The sequence below is a fragment of the Carettochelys insculpta genome, chromosome 4 (assembly GCF_033958435.1).
Source record: "Carettochelys insculpta isolate YL-2023 chromosome 4, ASM3395843v1, whole genome shotgun sequence".
NCBI lineage: Eukaryota > Metazoa > Chordata > Testudines > Carettochelyidae > Carettochelys > Carettochelys insculpta.
In genome coordinates, this window is record NC_134140.1 from 35,418,667 (window position 1) to 35,439,676 (window position 21,010).

The 21,010-nt window shown below is 42.7% G+C and overlaps 1 protein-coding gene across 6 annotated transcripts in view; it reads left to right on the forward strand.

Moving 5' to 3' along the window:
• The window catches only part of TBC1D19 (TBC1 domain family member 19), a 108,535-nt gene extending 87,743 nt beyond the window's left edge, over positions 1 to 20,792 (forward strand). For 2 of the 6 annotated variants that reach the window (XM_074991772.1, XM_074991777.1), the window contains 2 exons: positions 1,244 to 1,314; positions 2,973 to 5,054. In XM_074991772.1, coding sequence (XP_074847873.1) covers positions 1,244 to 1,314; positions 2,973 to 3,047 — 146 coding nt within the window. In that variant the 3' untranslated portion in view covers positions 3,048 to 5,054. Of the gene's footprint in view, positions 1 to 1,243; positions 1,315 to 2,792; positions 2,854 to 2,972; positions 5,055 to 20,536 lie in introns of those variants that run through there. The other 4 variants (XM_074991774.1, XM_074991775.1, XM_074991776.1 and 1 more) reach the window with 4 other exon arrangements.
• Positions 20,793 to 21,010: the final 218 nt, after the last annotated feature.

A 21,010-nucleotide genomic window follows, 5' to 3' on the forward strand; every position in this document is an offset into this window, starting at 1 on the left:
CCAAAGATAGTATAGTGTACAGTCTAGTTTACATTAGATTGTCACTGATATTCAAAAGGTGTAGTTCTCCCTGCCCCCACCCAGGGAAAGATGATTCCTTTACTATCCACAGGAAGCTCAAAAAATCCTGCTTATTTTCTACAAGTGTAAGTGCCTGCTTTTTTAGACATATGAATTTTATTTACACTTTTAGTAACATCATATATTAATTATGAGTGTTGTATAATTTTATACTGATAACAAGCATGCAAAGCATTTCTCGAGTAATTTAAAGTGGAATTAAAAGCTTGATCTTTTTAATTGAAAATATTATACAGCTGATTATTATATTGGCACAGTGTGAGGCAAGAAGCTAACCTGATGGAGAAGCTTACAAAACAGTTATCTCTAAGAACAGAAGATTAGCCTCTTGGTTAGGTTTGCACCTTTACAATGTATGCAGAAAAAGTATATCTCCCTTTATGAGAGAAACTAATATTAGAACCCAAAAACAATATTAAATGAGCCCTTTGTTCACATTGTGTATTTAAATTGTAGTTTTTTTTTAAATAAGTTTATAATCTATGCCTAGAAAAGTATGTTATTTGCAATCATGTTTTTCACACAGTTAAAACCCGGTTCCGTTAAAGTCAAACTCATCATTACTCAGCTTTTTCCAAAAAACACAGTCACATATTTATTCATTTGTGTGAAGGAGTAGCCACATGGTGAGAACTACAGCACAGAAATCCACTGCTTAGGCTATGTTGACACAGCGTGTTATTTCGGAATAAGCTATTCTCAGATGATTTTCTGGAATAGCTTATTTTCAAATATCACATCAACACACAAATGTGTATCAAAATAGCACTCAGCTATTTCAAAATAGTGTCCACACTGAGAGGGCACCCTAGGTACGGCTGGATGTACCCTGTTTCAAAGTAGCCCCTATTCCCTGTCTATACAGCCCCTATTATAAAATATCTGTTTCAGAATAGGCCCTGTTCATCATAGAATGAGGCTTGTAGAAAACGAAACAAGCCATCTGATATTTCAAAATAGTGGTTTTGCTGTATAGACGCTCACAAAAGTATTTTAGAATAGTGGTCGTTATTCTGAAATAACTTTGCTGTGTAGACATACCTGTCCTTAAAAAAAACCAGAATAATTGCTCTAGACAAAGGGAGTGTTCATCGTTTTAAATCAAGATTAATTCTAACAATTTAGTAGATCAGCAGTTAAAAGGTTGTGCATTCTTTTTCAGTTCTGGCAGCAGCTGTGTTTGCTTTCCGAGCAGTGAACCTGATGGAGGTGACATCACTGGCTGCAGCTGAAGTAAGGATAAGTTTCAGTTAGAGGAGATCGAAATAGTTCTTGATGCATTGCCAACTGGAGCAATTTAAGCTTTAAATCAAGGTTGGGGCAACGGACCCACAGAAAAATCAATCAGGGACACATAAGTGAGAAGCAAAAAAGAAGAACAAAACACCCTGACTGACCTGGCCCCCAACTGAGAAGTGGAATAAAAAGATAGACACTTACCTCATACGCTTCAAGCTCCAGCCCTCTTTTGGGAGGGTGAGGCTTTGGGCTGACTCCCAGGTCCAAATTAACTCTTCTGTGGGCCCCGGGTTAGTAGACTTTGTCAGACCCCCTGCTAGGCTCTGCAGTGAGGCCAAAAATGAAGGGGTCAGTGTGAAGGATGAGGGATGTCAGGAAGCATTCGCTAGGTGATGGTGTGGAGTCTGGGTGGGAGGTTGGGTGCAGGACCAGTGTGGGAGTGGTGGTACAGAGTGTGTGCAGGAGGGAGCAGGGGATTAGGGCACCTACCTGGCACACCTCCTTGGGGGACACAGGTAGCTCTTCTGTACCCTGAACTTGCAGGTACTGCCACTCCCATTGGCTGCAGTTCCCAGCAAGTGGAACCATGGGGGTGGAGCCTGCAAGCAAGCCCAGGGCAAAGTTCCTCTGTGCTACTGTTCACCCAGCCTGGGGGGGACGGAGAATTGCAGTGTGCAGAGCCACTTCCTCCCTCCCTGCTGGTGGTGAGGAAAGTCTTGAAACTCGCAGGCCAGATTAAGGTGAGCTGCAGGATCTTAGTTCCCCATCCCTGCTTTAGATGCACATTATCTGCAATAGAAAGCTCTCTGCTTAAATTTTTATCTGAGGTAAAAATTGAGAGGCAGTTACGAGAATATAGTGCATAAAATTCCTTTTTTGGCACATGTGACAAAAGCACTTAAAGTGTGATATTTGTTATTTAAGTACATTGCTGATAAAAATTGGTGAAGTTTGTAAGCTTTTACTAATAAATATAAAAATATAATTACTTTATAATTTACTTTTATGCCTTCTGATATTACATAGATTTTGAAAGGTTGCATATATCAAATACAGAAGTTGAAATTATCATCTTCATAAATGTCATATATGTGAAAACTGGTCAGAGTGAAGGTGGTTATTATTAATTAATACTTTGCTAATATTTTTCCTTCAAGATTCTGATATAATTCTATTCCTTTATTAGGTCAGGTTAGTGATGACTAATTTTATTTTTTAAAAATATGCTTCCATCAGATGATGACTCGCTTTAAGTACCATAATCAAAGTCACAGACTTACAAGTACTACCCAACACACAGGATAAAGATTCGTAATGTACAGTTATTTTTAGAAGCAGATTGAAATGTTAGTCTACTTATGCATGGTATCATGGGTGTATATTTGAAACAAGTGTAACGGGTAAAATAAAGTGATTTTACTTGCTGCCTGTAAATATAGGCACACTTTTTTTTTCTCGCAATGAAATGTTAGATTGAAAAATCAGGAGAAAAGGAACCTCTACAGACTGGTATAAAATAGCCAAGTTTATAAGGTAATTATTGTCAGTATCATATTCTGCAATCGAGTTTGATGCAACTTTTCTGATTTCCTAACTACTACTTCATATATTTGATTCACTTTTAACAAATCCTTTTCATTTTTTTCCCCCAGGCTGTACTTGCTGACCTTTCAACCCTGAAGGTTATGCCTCTTCTTCAGATCTTCTTATTTGCCACTGTCACTTGATCTGTGCCAAGGTCACTGACACCACACATCCAGTCTGTCTTTAGAAACTAATAATGAACTATGCAACGTCTGCCTAAAACCAAATGTAAATTGCATGTATGTGTCACTTATGAATCATGTTCTCTTCAAAGTTGTCTGGTTTTCAGCTTCTAAAATAATTATTAATAACTTTACATACTAACTTGTGTATTTGCATGCTGCTTTATTTCAACATAACAGCAATAGATATAACTGATTAAATATGAGAATGACTACTTGTGCATATAAATAACACAAGTCAATGTATAAAATGCATGGACAGTGCCATAAACAAAAGTAATGTAATTAAATTCTTGGTCTAATACGGGTGTCATGGCAGATCCACTAACATCAGGTTGGAGAAAATGGTCTTTCATCTGATTATAACTTATTCAAGCCTCCCTCTACTACAAAAATGTCACTTTAAGAGTACAGTAATACTTGGAAACATGGGTTAACTTGTGGGAGCTTTTATCTCATTTTCTAGGAGAAGTAAGAGAAATGCTTCCGTTCCATTTCTGTTTTCTGGCCGTCCTCTTCATGTTCTTCCCATTTTACTTTGTTTTTTTTAATCTATTGATCCCCACAGCATTTCTAAGGTGTCTGACACTAAGTTTCAAAGGATGACTTTCAGAAGTACCTACGAGAGACTTGCAGTGCAAAAAATACTAGATGAGTCTTCCTCCAGGATTATTCAAAACTTATCTTTAAGTGTGCCAAAGCAGTTTCAGGACAATGTGCTCATCAGCATTCCATAAGGCACTGACTAGCTGGAAAAAATGAACATTGCATCTTTAAAGGCTCCCTTATAGTGGATAGGGTGAAGGGGCAAAGCTTATAGGAATGGACAGGAAAGGACAGGGAGCAACCCCAGGTTTGAAGACATTCATTTCACTGCCCTTTCTAATGACAGGAAGAACAGCCATTTGTGGGCCAGAGGGTGGGGCTGAAGGCACAATTTATTCATCATGCAGCCATGGAAAGGTCTTTTAATGGGGTCAGGCTGACAGCACCCTCCCACCCATGGAGTCAACAAACCCCTTGGCTCACTCTGGGCGTTATAGCAGTTGCCGTTTTCCTTGGGGGCTTGGAAGGATTTTTTTTTCCCCTCTTCACTAGGTTGGCTAAAATGAGGTAGGGTTTGGGGAGGGAGTTGCAGTCCCACAACTGGTCTGATTCGGAGGCTTAGGTTATACCGTCACAGTTTAGTACATAAATCTCATCATGGCCATGCTGCGCAGGTACTCAGGGAATGGATACCATGATCAGATAAATAGGTGTGGGAAAAGATTGGCAGGAAGGCATCCTATAAGTGGGACTTGGGGAATCCTACATCTTCCACAGTGGGTAACTGAGACTCCTCCTTTTCCTAGTCCAATTTAAGGAAGCTGAGGGAGGGGGCTTGGGGCTCCTACATCTGGAATGATGAAAAGCTGACTCTCCTTTTATAGCTTCCCCCCCAGCACACACACTTTCACCTCATACAAGCGGAGGGCAACAGGATTCCAGCGATGGGATGGTTTGACAAGGTTGGAGGTTATGTGGAAATAATTAAGGAAATGGTGACCTGCACTATACAGTTTGTTACTGAGTACTGCCAGATAGTTTGTCAATAAAGTTGCAGCCTAATGAAGCCACTTCCACTGGGTTCTGGTTTTCTTTTACCTCAAATACATAATGATGTTGGCAGGAGTTCTTTCTTATGCCCTTTTCAAGACCAGTATGTTTGTGACCTCTGCTGGGCCAAGAGCTCAGACTTTAACTGACAATCCTGCCCATTTCCCTGCATGATTTTATATTGCACTGTCTCTCTTATATTGCACTGTGGTTACCAGGTTGGTCTGTCTCTATTAACAATTTATTTTTATGATTTTTCAAGGATTTGGAAATAGTAAACAGAGGATCATTAGGTTTAGTTGATTATTTTGATACCTAGAGAAGAATGATAGTTAAAATTGAGTGAAGTGTGTAACGTAACATATCTCATGCATTTACTATAATCACTTCCTTTTGGACCACTTTCTACCTTCAAATACAGCATATAAATGGCCAACTTGGCCATATGTATTTCAGAAAAGATCCATATTCCATGAACACTAGATTTTCTGCACATTTGTAAAAATGCAAATACTAGTTTTTAAAGACCACCCTCAAAAATACTCATGTTTTACATATAAATGGGGTAACACTGGGTTCGGGTCTAATCCCCTGGCATTCAACACCAATTATGTTAACCTGGGGCTCAGACCTAGGGTCTGAGCACTATTGCTTTCCTATATGCACAAAGACTTGTTCTGGCTGGGGTTCTGGAATTCCTTTGTACGTATCCCAGAGTTCCTTGGGGCAACTTCCTTAGTTCTGTCTTTGCTGACCATCAGTGGTGCAATCATTTGCACTCTATTGTAAATGGAAGTCTCCCTTTGTTAGTTTTACTACATGATGCATTTCTTCTGATTATGGCCATGCAGTCAATCTCATAAAAAACAGAACATCTAACAAAAGAGTTAGAAATCTAGTTTAAAATAACATTTTTGTGGAAAACGAGGACCCGGCATGTGAGCTGAAGGCAGACGATATTTTTAATTGGACATGAGTAAACACAATGGCTACATCTATACTGCAGCAATTATTCAAAAGAAGTCCTTCTGGAAGATCTATTCTGAAAGAACTTCTTTTGAAAGAGTGCGTCCACACACTAAAAAGCAGATCAAAAGAGTGATCTGCTGTTTTGAAAGAAAGCAGTCACATAGTCCCCCACTCTTTTGAAAGAACGGGCCAGGGATCAAAAAATCAGGTGCCATCAGTACTGCTCTTTTGGGGGGGAAAAAAAGTACCGCAGAGCATCCACACACATTTTCTTTCTAAAAATACTTTCTAAAGAAGGCACTCTTCCTGAAAAGGGAGTGGAAAAGCATTTTCAAAAAGAGCACTGCATTCTTTTGATTTTAATTTTGAAAGAACACTTCTAGTGTGTAGATGCTCTGCTGGCTATTTCAAAAGAGCTTCTTTTGGAAAATATTTCAAATGAGCTTGCTAGTGTAGATGCGGCCAATTTGTGCAAGGCAGAGTATGGCTAATTTTTTATGCTTTGTATTTTTTTAATAACTAAGATGGATCTCTTAATATACCTACTGATTAGGACACAAATTGGATTCCAGCAATCCAGGGCTCGATGTAAGCTCTGGAGCTTACTACTAGTTCTATAGTTAGTTTTATACAGCAGTTTTGATGGTTCATAGAAACATTTTGTACTTACATGGCACTTTTCATCTGAAAATCTCCAACTGGGATTAGGTATACATTTCCCAAGACCCCTTACCAATGTTAATACAAATAAACTTTAGACAGAAGTGTTATTTCTTTGTTTTCTATCTGTACAGAATTGTGTCCCAACTTCTTTGTAACTCTACTGCTAGGATATTTTTCCTCTTTCTACTTTCTTTTACATTTTTCTGGGTTGCAAAAAACAGGAGCAAAAATGTTGCTTAAAAGACCAATTCTGGTTCACTGATGTTGATGTGGAGATCAGAGTGGAAAACTGGCACATTGTTACAACTCACAAAGGATGTTACAATTTCCTGCGTTCATGTTGGTAGTGAAAAATTTCATTTCACCAATATGATGTATAATTAGATCTTTAATTTTAGTTCATGACACTTCGGGTTTAACAGAAAAATAAGCACAAACACTGTTAATCCTTTTCCAAAACCAATTTTCAAAGACTGCTTCAGTTAAAAATGAAATGCATGAGAAGTGATACTAACATCCCTTCCTCCAACATACACTTCACACATTCAGGCCAGAAGACCTAAAATTGTCCCTTTAGCTCACAATGCATAGAATCAAAGACTTAGAGGATAGGAAGGGACCTTGACAGGTCATCTAGTTCAGTGCCCTGCACTCATGGCAGGACTAAGTATTATCTGGACCCTCCCCGACAGGTATTTATCTAACCTGCTCTTAAATCTCCAAAGATGGAGAGTCCATAACCACCTTAGGCAATTTATTCCAATGCTTAACCACTCTGAGAGAAACTTTTTTCTAATGTCCAACATTAACTGCCTTTGCTGCAATTTAAGGTCATTGCTTCTGTCCTATCGTCAGAAGCTAAGAATTTTTCTCCCTCCTCCTTGTAACAACCTTTTATGTATTTGGAAATTCATAGGTCATATTTTCTAGCTCCTTAATCAGTTACCATGTGGAAATTGATTCTCAGGTGGCAGTAACAAGTTGGAAAGTACCCTAACCCTTTGAAACAACGTGGAAAGGGGCTACTGGTAATGAAGAACAATACCCACTATTGGCCTGACAATGTTGCTTCATCCTCTTATTACCTGCCTGTACCTCAGTGAAAGTGTAAAATGCCCATGTATGCTGTCAGTTCATTTAAAATCTTGAGCCAGACTTGCTTCAGCATGAAAGACATCATGCCATTTTGCCAGAAGGGATAAGAAGCAGTTTGGATGAAGGAATTTACAATTTTTTGGATGAATTGAGTGAGATGCGGTGGGATTGGGTTAGACAGAACATTCTGAACTTTTATCCTTAGTTCTGTACATTGGAAGTATTTGGACAAGGTTCTAGCGTAAGAATAGGTGTTCTATAAAGAGAGAGAAAAATGTATTTTAACTGAAAGAAGAGGAATGAAGGTATTTAAGAACAGGGTTAAATCAGAATCATTCTTTTAAAACAGGTACAATAGAGTTCTATGAAGTGTAAGTAGAAGTTTATAAATGTAGATGTTGTAAGTCCAAGTTGTTACCTGTAGTGTGTTCCTCAAATGGCAGATGTGATCAGCCTCTCCCTCCTATGAAATAAGCTACTTTCTAAAGAGGAAGAACATATTTAAGGTTAATGATCTTCCTGTGTCTCTTCAAAGTGATTTTTTTCCTCACAATTAATGTTGATTGTTGCCAATTATTAAAGTGGTTTGCTTAAAGAAGTATTTCATATTTTTGTAGTGTAGCATTTACATTTATAAGAAGCAAACAGCATTTGGAAAGAGGAAGTAATTTTTGTGGTTTATTCTATTTGTTGCATTATCAACCAATATGTTTGTGCATTCATACAGTTCTAAAAATGTGCAGAAAAATCTCAGTCCTGTCTTTTTATTATGACGAAGAAAATAGATTTAAGAAAATCTTTTTCTTCCTGCAATTAAGATAAATACAGTGCAGGAAATGTTGCCATAAATAACCGTTCATAGATCGTCATTTACATACTTTAAAACAACACTGTGCAGAATAATAGTGGTATTTTCTTTCTTTTTGTTTTTTTTTGTTTTTGTTTTGTTTTTTGTTTTGTCTTTACATTAAATTCACATTTTAAAGGAAAAACCTTTTCTAAACCAAAATTATTGGATCAAGTTTCTTGTAGTCTTAAAAGATGTCCTGCTAATTTCTTTTTTACTGAATTTTGGCCTTGCATTTAGAAAAATACCTTTATGGAAACACAATGTTACAGGGCTTTTTTTTTTATTGTGGCTTTTATTTGTTATGAAGTGAATTTTTTCGGAAGAAATTAGTGTATTTCTCTTTCCTGATTTGCGTATAGGCACTCAAACAAGGAAATGTTGCTTATACCATTCAGGAAAGCATTCCAATACAAGCTGTTCAAGGCCAATGAGTTTTACTTAACCAAATTCTGAATTCAGGCATAAGGGGCTGGCGACAGAGGGGCTTTTTGATGGCAGGTGCGCGTCCACAGTGCCTTTTTAGTGCCAGCACCCCTCTCTGCCGAGAGTGAGTTCTCATGCGCCTATGCTAATGAGCCATGGGACCATGCTAATGAGCAGCCATTTGCAATTATGAGGCTGCTCATTAGGATGGAGCTGCCAGGAGAGCTGTGCCAATATACATCCAAATGCTTCACAGGTCCAGATTTTTGAGTTAATATATCTTTATAAAGTTATTTTGTTGATGCATTCGCCTCACGGATCCTGTGATAGAAATGAAGGGGAAGAGGCCAGGATTTTAGAGAGGTACCTCTTATCCTGATGTAGCCCTCACATGATATTCCCTCCCCCCGCCCCCCCACACACACAGGGGCTACGTCCTACCAAAACTGGGCTTTTGTAGGGAAAAACCACACAGTGCCTACCTGCAAAATGCACTTTGTCGACAGTTTGTTGACAAAACTCAGCACATCCACCACCTTCAATGTTATACCTCTCCCTGTTCAGGCATAACACCTTTCTTGACAGTGTTCAGTCAGCAAAACAGCCACGTGGTTGCTCTGGGGCCCTTTTGTCAACAGACAGGGCTTCCAGTTCACTGGGCAGCCCTGTTTTTCAGAGCTTCTGGTCAGCCATTCTGTTGAGAGCGGGCTGGGCAGTCTGATCTGCCTTTGTGTAGACGCACTCTGTCGACAGAAGTTTTGCTGGGAAATCCCTTCTGACAGTGACTTCTGTTGAAAGAGGCTTCTTGTGTAGACATAGCCAAAGTGTCTGGCTTGTTTGGAGGAGAACTCTCCCCTTGACAATGTATGAGCTGCAGCCTACAATAATAAAGGAGTGGGCAATTACTTCACAATCACTGTTTAAACTGGACATATTATGTACTGAAGAGAGCTACGAATTGTCTGTCTCTCATGAGAGATTAGTTCACATTTGGTAGAGCTGTTACTTGAAGCTCTAGTCACCTGTTTGCTAACGTTATGCACTAGACTATGCTGTGTGGTCTGATGTTGAGTTTGGCATAGTGGTGCTTCAGTAGAGTGAATAATCAAGACTCCATGTCCTATCTTCCTCAGATGACAGTGCTGCTTATCAAACTATCTCACGAGTTGAAATGTGCAGCGACCACTCCTTTTACCTTTTCCTTGGAGTCTTAATTACAATCTCGAACCCAAGGATGCAACTGGAGAGAAGTGAGATGACTGAATGGAGGTGGCTGACTCTTCACCACATAGTGAGAGCCTTGCAGGGATACAAAATTCACTTCTGCATCCAAGCTGCGACCTGCAAATATGGATGCAGATATCAAGCGATATAAAACAGATGGAGCTTTGCAAATCTGAAGCTATTTATAGGTTCTTCCTCAGAATGTGCAGGAGCAGTGAAGGGTAGTGAGATGGGGCACAAGAGCATTTTAACATGCATGTTAATGTGCTGTGAACTGTTCCACCCTCAGAGCTGTTGGGTTGGCATGGTCCCCTGAGTGTGAGTGCAGAGAATCCACCTTAAGGAACACTGTTACTGGCAAACTCCCTGTGGATGCCCTAGGTTTTGCTAAAACCTTGGCAGCTGTCACATGACCATGTTCAAAAGCCACTTTTCAGTCAACTGTAACTTTTCCTCACACCCAACTAAAGAGCTTGCTGTGAAATCAGAGCTAATTCCATTGGATAGATGGAGCCTGTGGTGAAACAGAAAAGCTACCTACAAGTACTGGAAGGATTAAAGAGAGTGTTTGGGCCTAACTAACTCCACCCTATTATACCTGCAGCCAGAACCAGGTGTGAAAGGGAGAATAAAGGCTGCCTCAATATGAGGCTGATTGGCAAAGAAGCTGGACTTAGCTGGTGTCTATCTGAGGGAAGGATGACTAGCTTGCCAGCTGAGACAGCCACCAGGAGCCAAGCACCATCTTCCTGGCCTAATGAGATAGATGAAGAAAGAGGTCTAGAAGCTTCTGGCCTGAAGTGAACCCAGAGAAGAATTGTGGGTTCTGTCCTCATCAAACTTACAGTTGTTGTGCCTGGAAGAACCTGGGACTGCAGCAGGATGCTGCCCAGGGCCTACAAGGGCCCACAGCCAGAAGCAAGCATCACAAGAGCTTGGAATATAGGAGACGTGTCCCAAATTGAGAGGCAACAGGAGAAAGCAGCCCAAGGGCCCAGATTCCCTTCTGGGAGGTTGACTTACTCAAGGCTCTGGGCTGGGATTGGATGAAGTGCGACGGTGTGGTTCCCCATACTCAAATGTCTTAAAGACTGAGGCATCTTGAGCACAGAAACTGGGCAGGAAGCCAAGCATTATAACCGTCAGACAGACTGGCCCTCCAAGCACCTTGTTACAGAGGCCTTTTCAGTCAGACATTTTTTATTTATTGCTAAGCAAGAAAATATTAAGATGTGGCTGTCTGCCATCCCCTCCCCCCTTGAGTAAAGCTAGCAGTACAGAAAGGGAGGACCAGATATAAGGCTCCAGTTCCTAGACACTCGAGATGAAGGACAATGGAAGTGCCATCCCTGCCCTGAAATTCATGTTGGTGGATGGGGAAGATCAGCACATTGTTTTCAGCGGCAGCGAAATCATCTGCACTCCCTCCTCCTGCATTTGTTGTTTTTGGGAAGTGTTGTTCCACCACTTTGATCCAAAGAGAGAGGCTGCAAAGCAACTGGTAGGTCATTTTAACCTCTAAATGTGTTAGTGTAAAATTGACATTCAGTGAAAGCACAAAATAATCACAGAAGTGATGTCAACTGAATTTATGTGAACGAAACATCCAGTCAATTGGGAGAAGTGAGGGCTTTTGCTGATGTTTCCACTGTCGCACTATTGAAAACGTTCTCGTGTGGCCTTCAATAAAGTGTCCATATATGGACAATTCTGCTTTTGGCGTGTACAGTAGCAATAAATCAGTGAGCTTTGGAGCAGCAGGATTGACTAGAAATTTAGCATTATGTGGTTGGTCCTTTTTCGTGATCCTGAAAAATATGCAGCTTAGACTAGAGTGGGGCCCAGATGTTATTGCGATCTCCATGGGAAAGGTGTAAGGTATCTGTCATCATCCAGTCCCTTTGGCATTAATTTCCACCGCCACCTTTTGTCTTTCATCAATCTTTGCTGAACTACAGTCCACCTAAACAGCCAGGACAAATCTAACATTTCAACTATTTGCTGTAAACTAAAAATATATGAGACGTATGTGCTAAAGATGGTGCCTTAACTGTTCAGTCCGTCCAGCTCTTGACAGGGGGCTAACATGATTGTTGAGAGGAAGCTCAGAGCAATTGAATTAAATATTGCTCCCAGACAGAAATAGTAAATAGTGGGATCCAAAAATGGCCAATTGATTCATTAGTATATTGTGCCAGGGGTCTTCCAGCAACTGAACAAGACATAAAGCTGCATTTTCCTCTCTCGGTTTTTCCTCTGCCAGTGTGTGTCTTTCCTTTTTCTTAAGAACAAACACATTCAGACTTTGTAAACAAAACTCAAGAGCTAATGTCTACCACCTAAAACTGGCTCTTTGTCTCCAAAAAAGACTTTTAATGCCATCGGAAAACTGCCAGCCAGGTGCAACTACAAGCTTCTATGCAAATAAGAGGCTATAGGGGAAATGGTTACAATGAACATTTACGTATGTTTTAAGCGTTAATGTTTTCTTTGGTTCATTGTTACGTGTATTAATTATTGAAAAGCCCTTCTTTGATACCCAATGCACAACAGAATCCTGAACACAAATTACTATTGAGTACTGCGGTGGTTAACAACTGATGCAGATTATGCTGTAGTAAACTGGTGGACATCCAGGGCTTCCTGGAGAGCTTGTGTTTTGGTAGGGTTCAAGTTTGATTTCCTTGCATTTCTATTTTAGTTTTTGTAACCAATCTCAGCTTAACAGGGTTTGCCTTCATCCTTGGATCACTGGCACTAGTAACTTTTGTTTCTTTTGGCACACCTGGATGAGTACTCCGGTGCAGACCCACTGATTTGGTGGGGTGGGGGGAAAGGGGGCAATTGCTCCATGGCCCGGCATTTCAAAGTAGTCCAGAGCTCTGGCCACCACCACTAATTTGGCAGCTGCGATGGCCAGAGCTCTGGGTCCCTTTGAAGGGCCACTCCACGTGGCTTGGGGAGTGGGCAGCACCTTCTGGGGGTGCACACCCAGGCCCCTCTCCCACTTTGTCTTGGGGCCTGTGGTGGCTGTTGTGTCACTCCCGTATTTGCCTGTGGACTCAGTCGTGTTTTGTACTGTTGATACATAGATTCATTGATCACTGTCGCTAAAGCCCCTATATCAATGGACATGTGAACTAACTGGTTGTTTACTGTTATTACAGAAGGTCCCACTTCTATTTTAGGCAGTATCTAGCCCATATTGCCTCTTGCATGACTGCGTTCTCCTCGCAGTAAAAAGCCCTCTACCTTCTTCCTTTTCCTATGGTCTTTTGGAGTCTACTCTCCTGGCTTGATTGATAGTCACATTTGGTTTTTCTGGCTACATGTCCAATCGTGAGGCTTTTGTGACACTGGTATTTACAGACAGATGTAAGATGAGCTCCACAGCGGAAGCACACTGAGGATCCTGCATCCCTTTCAGTTTGTTTTGCATGTTGTTGCTGAGTTAATTTTGTGATATCTGTATTCCAAGTGCAAATCCTGTAAGTTTTTGACCAAGGTTTCCATTGCTGATACTAATTCTGTTGCTTTGGGCTAGGTTAAGTTTCCTTTTGCGAGCTTATCCTCTTCGAATTCTCTCATTATTAACCTCACAAACCAGTCTATCCCACTGCTTATCCACTGGGACATTTAACTCAGTAGTGCTCATGTAAAATTGCTAACTCTACCACACGGACTGCTACAGTTTCATCTTGTCTCCTCAGTCTACTGTAAAATGTTGTTCAGTAATGTTTGGCTTTGGTGTGTGGTGTTCTGTCAAGTTCTTCTGCATGCTCTAAACTTTTATCTTTGGGTTACCAAGGCTGCAACCAATTCTGAGAGGAAGTAAATTTTACTGCCACAGAACTGAGGAAAATTGCTTACAGTTTGTCCTTACTTATAATATCATTTGCAACAAAATTGTGGTCCAGTCTTTCAAACTCTTTCAGCCAATCTTTATTTTCTGCATTAAACTCCTTACTTTTCCCACAAATTGCCCTTCTTATGTCATTTTTCAGTTTTGTAAATGGAGTGCTGAACAATGCAACAAAATAAGTCTACTTGCCACGTAGCATCTGTTATTTAATTCAGTTGCATCACAGAGTGGTAGTGAACACACTGGATAAAAAGAGAGGTAAAGAAGGTTTGAAATCCCATTCCCTCTATCTTGGTGATCTAGTTATCCCAGTTGTGACTGTTTAACAGGAAATCATCCTGATAATCTCACACAGTTCTCGCAGCTCCCATCCCTAGACTGAATCTCAGAGAGCTGCTGGTTTCTCCTGGGTTCACAATGCAGCTGCCCTTTGGTAGAAGGGGCTCTTAAGTCATCCTAGCAGCTGTCTCATACTATCAGGTCTCCATTGCTGATGTGAGGGACATCTAGGTTGACTCAAACATAATTTAATAGGTTTAAGACTCACTTTGGTCAAAAGAGGGGCCTGGCTAAGGATTCACTGCCATCTTCTAATTTGTCCCTTCAGTTAGATTCAGATAAGATTCTTAGTCTTTAACATTTTGCACCTGGAAAGGTCAGGAACACAGCAACACTTAAAATATTTATCATGATTCTCTCTCTCTTTCTTGTTCTCTTCGCTAACTCAATAGCAACTAAAAGAATTTTGTGTAACATTTCTCCATATAAATCTGGGATGAGACTGATGTTGAAACGTTTCCTGCTTGATGGGGACTTTCTCAGAAAATTCTGAGCCTATGAAACCAAGGGGCTATGAATGTTCTGATGAGGACTGTCTCTTTAGCATACTTTACATTTGCGTGTTGTGCTGCAGGTGCCAATGTCATTGTCACACCTGTTCAAATTTGTCAGATTAAATTGCTCTTCAGTAGGTCACAAACTCTGCAGCACCAAGTGCCACGCTGGCACCTTATCAAGAGTCTAGTGGACAGAGCTGATTTGTATTTACATTTACATTACTTTACATGAATTTGCTGTCAATTTGTATTCTTTTAATGCTGCAGTAAAACATGCTCTATTGAATACCATTGGTTTTACTAAATGTGTAGCTGTGTCTCACCATTTTCATTTAATTATTTACTTTCCTCTTTCATCTCCCTCATCTCTTTTTGTCCTTGTTGTACCTTCTCATGCTTGCCTGCCTGGGGGTTGTTTCTTTTGCTTTTCTTCCCTCACTGTCTCTCTGCCACACCTTTCTATTTCTCTTTTCAGCATTTAAAACTCTACTGGGGACCTTTGTTAATTATTCCTTTTCTTTGCAACCTATTTTATTGAGCATGCCCTCCAATCTCCCCATGATGAGCAGGTGTAGTAAGTCTGAGAGGCCATCCACTGACTTGGAAGGGGAAGAGCCATCCCCCCCGCATCAGCCATGGTGGGCAAAGCCCACCCTTAACTGGGCTACAGCTGGTAAGTATCATTCCTCCCCATTTTACAGATGACCACTTGTAGCATATCAGGCCTCAACTATAGCAGATTTAAGTCTCAACCACTCCCAATCCACGTCTAATCCAGCTTTTAATTTGAAATAAAATTGTCTCTTTTTAGAGCTGCACAGAAAGGGAAACCGGCTTCCAAAGCATCTCTTAACAGTCATTCAACTATCTGTGAAACATCCTTTAAAGAGGAGGCACGATATGAACATAAGAAGGGCCATACTGGGTCCGCCTTGGCCAGTGTTCCCCAATGGCCACTGCTAGGTGCTTCAAAAAGAATGAATGGAACAGGCAGTCATGAAATGATCCATCCCCTGTCAACCACTCCCAGCTTTTGGCATTTAGAAGGGACACCCAAGCATACAGTTGCATCTGTGACCATCTTGGCTATTAGCCATTGGTGAACTTATCCTCTAGGGACCTACCTGGTACTTTTTTGAACCCTGTTACAGTTTGGGCTTTCATGACATCCCTTGGCATTTGGAAAGCGATGTCTATCTCCTGTCACCTATCAATAAAAGTCCAGCAGCCTAGAGGACAGGCTGTCTTATGGGAAGCATAGTTCTATAGAAAAATGTGCAAAATGACTTTGAGTGGCTGACAGAGCTTTCAGCAACATATTCTAAGACTATGAGAAGGCTACAGGGATTTTTTCAGTGGAAGTTTGTGTCAGAAGCTATCTTGTGACAAACTTCTGTCAACAGAGCACATCCAGACAGCAAAAGCGTGTCAAAAGAGTGATCTGCTGTTGACAGAGAGCAGCCAGACAACCTGGGCACTCTCTCAGCAAAACCACCACCTGGAACCACCTCAGCCAGGGTTGCAGGTTATCTGTTCCTTCCGCGAGCCAGTGCCAGAGCCCTGTCGGAGATGGTTGCTTAATGGGATCTCTCCACACAGTCTGTCCCCGACCTTTCTGTGGGCTTGCCTACCATTGCAAGAGACAGCCAAGCTCTCCTAGTGCCCACTGTGCTTGCCCTGCCTTTGGGGGCAATGCAGCCAGTCCCTGGATGCCATGCTGTGAGCTGGTGGTTGGGGACATATAGATGCCACTCTGAATTGTGGTGCACGTGGCCTACCACCTCATGCATGGCTGATAAAGTCCTATACCGTCCAGCTGGACCTCAGCTGGGAACTATTCAGTGCCCACCTGAACTGCACCAGCATGGAGGCCGAATGCACCTTCAGCCCCCTCAAGGCATGATTCAGGTGCTTGCTCAATGGCCTCGACATGGGGGAGTGCAACGTCCACCAGGTGGTGGGAGCTTGTTGGACCCTGAACAACATTATGGAGGGAAAGGGGGAGGCCTTCCTCCCAGGGAGGAGGTGGCTGCTAGCTGTGAGGAGCATGCATATGAACAGCTGGGCACAGCTGCCATCTGCCAGACCCATCAGGATGGGCTGTGGATCCAGGAAGCCCTGAAGGAGAGCTTCTCCCAAGCACCCTGGCAACCTGCCTCAGGGTGACCACTCTGCAGGGGCCTTGGACCCACAGCCCTACCCCATCCTAACCATGACCCCTTCCTTCGCCCTTCTCCCCTTCCCAGCCCCTGCAGAATGAAGAGGGACCCAGGTGTGGTGAACAAATGATTGTGTTTTATTGAAGAAAATATAACTTGAACAAAAGAAAGAACTGAGCTATGCAAAACTATTTACAAGAAAGTGAAGTGCAATGAACTATTTATAGTGGGGGGGCTTGGGACAGGTGGTGGTGGGCCTCAGAACATGGAGGATGGGGAGATCTGAAAACCCAAGGAGGAGTGGTATCCTGAGAAGCATTGGCCTTGGTATGACTCCCACCATGGGTTTGTGGTCCCTGTTGGGACTGGGGATCAAGGGGAGGTGCAGACAAGGAGGGGCTGCAGCGGGCTCTGGGTAGGTGGGCGGGTAAGGAGGAGCAGAGGGGGTCTGCCAGCAAAGGAGAGGGCCATGGTCGTCGCCCATTGGAGCATTCAGGGGGGTCCAGAACACGCTGTGGGAGGGTTGGAGGTGGCTGGTACAGCATGTCCTGCCAGATGCTGGTGACAGCATCAAAGTGGGACTTGAACTGGTCCCAGGCCCATGACCTCCACTCTATTGGCCCTAAGCCAGCGCTGCATGGTCCCGTGGGTGGCTCACAGGGTGGCAGTGTGGTCCTGCACAAGGGCCTCATAGACACTCCAACGGATCCTCTGGTTGCAGGCTTGGCCTGGTGCTGGGGTGGGGGCCTCAGACAGTGGGCCTGGGCCTGGCCTCAGACAGTGTAGGTCCAGCTGTAAGAAAGACAAGGAGGAGATATGGTGACTCATTCATCCAAAGCAGCCCCAAGGCCCTGTATGCAGAAACCAACACCCCTCCTGCTGCCCAGCCAAGGGACAGGGATGTCCCGGAAGCAAAGCCATGTGTGACATGCACAGTGCTGCCTTGTACCTGTGGGCATGCCCATGTGCTGGGTGCCACACTCCTTGGTGTGTCTGGGGTCAGGCTGGCACCCTTGTGGCTAGCCTGCTTCCAACTGTGGTGGGTGCAGGGAGGCCCCCCTGGAAAGGCTTTGCCCCTGGGGCCTGAAGCTTGTCTGAGTTCCCGTGGGCCTGACATCAGGATGCCACCCATGACCTGGGGGCCATCTGCTGGGTCACGGTCATTCACATTACAGCTGCATGTGGCTCCACATGCTGGGACTGCAGCACAAGGTCCAGCCCGAGCCAGCCGAGCAACACTCACAGCATGGCCCATCTGTGCCAGCTTCCCATGTCCTGGGGTGTGTGATACATGGGCTACTCACCCAGGGACCCTCACCAGCTCTGATGATGCCTGGGAGGTGGCCTGGCTGCAGGAAACCAGGTCCAGGGTGATGATTAGGCTTCTGGCCTCTGAGTCTGGCTCCAGTGAGTGTTGGGGCTCAGCTGCCTCTTCCTCCTCCTCTAGGGGCTCCTGCTGTGGTGGTGGGGCCTCAAGCTTATATCAAGGCTCAGGCCAGAAGGTGATGCATCCCCTACCCCCCAGGATGGTATGCAGCTCCCTGTAGTAGGGGCATATTGGTGGTTCTATCCCCAGGCATCAGGCAGCATCCTGGGTCCACATATACCCCTGGCAGAGGTCTTTTATTTTCACCCTGACCTTCTCCAGGGTGTGCTGGGGGTGGCCCTGTTCAGCCAGGGCAGTGACCATGCAGCAGTAGATCTCTGCATTCCAGTACCTGGCCCAAGGGTCTTACAGAGTTTTCTCCTCAGCTCAGAGATCTAGGAGGCCCTCAATCTCTGGGCCAGACCAGGAGGGGGCCTGCCTCTTGGAGCCCCAGGGAGGGTCCTGGGAGCCCTGAGCCTGCCCCTGTGGGGGTCTGTGGGAGGGGGTCTTGGGCTCCATCCCACTCAGCCATTGGGGCATGGGGGCACACTCTCAGAAAAGTGTGGCTGCAAGGGTGTTGCACACAGCAGATGGTAGCTCTGCTGCTTGTGTGCTCTGAGTTTCCTGCCATTAGGTTTACTGGGCTCCCTGCAGCTTTAAGAAGGGCTGGAAGCAGGCACCATAGAGTGCTGATTGCTATGGACATCCAGGAGGGCTTTTCTGTTGACAGAATCCCCTTCCCCTCCTTCCCCCCTCCCCTCCAGAACATCCAGGCCTTTGTTTTGTCGACAGAGCTCTCTGGAATGCAGCATTCTTCCTTGTGGTGAGCAGGGTACAGTTGTTGACAAAAGTGCTCCATTCTGTCTATTTACTGTCAGCGGAACCCACTTTGCAATCTGGATGCTCTGTGGGCTTTGTTGACAAAACCCTGTAACCTAGACATAGCCTAAGTGGTGTGATTCAGTATTCTAATGTTTAAAACAAATCAAACAAAGGTCAGTTGGTATTTATTTTCCCCCTCCCTAACATCAATATCATGCAGGCCTTCCAATTTTTCCTTGGATCTCAGCAGTTTTTGTTTTCAGCTGATTTCTTTGTGGCCTGTAGATTTTCTCTTTTTGTGTCCCCAGATTTGTCATTCTGCCTGTGAATTTCTCAGCTTTCCCTGCCAGGTTTAGTATCATGTACCCATTTATGCCCAGAAGTTATTTGCATAAAGAGATTTATGCCTTTCTATAGTTCTTTTAGAATCATATGTATTGCAGCTTCAGAGTTTCCCACACTCTCTGCTGGAAGCCTGAACAATTTGTAATGAGACAAATCCTGATAAAATGAATAGTTTTACTTTTGTTCAGCCTCCAAATCTGCTTCCCTGGGTTCTTATTAGTGGCCACCCACGTTTATATTTTGGAGAAAACTTCTGGGATCAAATCAATCCTGAAGGTTGATTTCTGGTTCTTCCTTCCATCTTGGGTCAAGTAACACCAGAAATAAAGATTGCAGACTTTCCTGTGTTTAGAACTGTTAATAGAAACTTGAACTAAAATCTCAAATACACTGCAAACATTTAAAAATTGATACTCTCACTGACAGGATGGAAGGTATGACTTCACAAAGGAAATTATATCAGAAGCAACATTAACACAGTAAAAGATCCAGAAATACTGAATAAGTGAGGTCCAAGTTCATCATTAAAGAGCAGAAGGCCCTTGAGATGGCAAATACAAACTAACCCTAGACCTGGAGTCAGCAACCAAAATAGCAAGAAGAACCCCTGTTTGTTTTCAATTTCAGTAAAAAAATCAATAATTCAAAAGCCACAATGCATGTGAATATGAGACAGTCTTTAATAAATAATGCCAAAGCATATTTTTTGTAACCCCTATTTTAAGAACAATGGACACAATGATTTGTAATGCAAGATGTTTACTGCATGACATTCACAAACTTTTTACATAGTCTCTTGAGGTTGCATTTTTTGTTGTTGGCAAATATCTCATTGGAAATGAGACATAAAGGGAGCCCCGCTGAACTTGATATGAATGCAAAGGATTGGGTCCATTCAGTTTGGAATTCTCTGTTTTCATCTTTGATTTTCCTCTTTTTGAAACCATCTCACTCTCCACTTTAATTATGCTAATTTTATGTCACATTTAGTTTCAGTTTTCATACTTAAAAAGCATGTTGCCCTTCACAGCAGGAATGCTGCAAATTTCCTTTTCCTTTTCAAAATCAAGACTTTATTAGCAACATGACCAAAACATGGATACAGTATCATATCCCACAATGCACTGAGTATATTAAAGGGGGAGCTATCCAATGTTTTGAGATCACATATTATTTGCTCTTTAGATATGTGTTGCTCAGTTTTGGGCTTTTAGATGTTGACCATTTATTGCAATTATAGTGTTGGGAACCACAAAGAAGTCCTTAAAGAGCCACATGCATCTCCAGAGCCACAGGTTGCAGACCCCTGCCCTAGACCTAGAGATGGGAAAAACAGCCTGTAAAAAGGTAAACAAATTTACATACTATGTGATAGCCACAATTTAAAGTATCTGTAACCCTAAAAGCATCATACAACTGCTTTGAAAAGACATGAAACTGCTGTCTCAGTATTTTTCAGCTTAGTTTGTTGAGTGAAAATTAAATGTACACCTGAAGAGTATAGATTAAATGGTGATAGAGGATTTTGTGTATTGTTGTCTCTATCATTACGATTAGAGTCTTAGTTTTGTACTATGTTTTCTTGATTTTCTTTGCCCACAGGCAAATATTTAGCTGTGTGATTCCATTTCTTGTATACCGAACTAAGATGGCAACTGTTCTCTCATTCAGTGTCCTCTGCATATTCCCTCTCCTGGGATGCATTGGCTGGTGG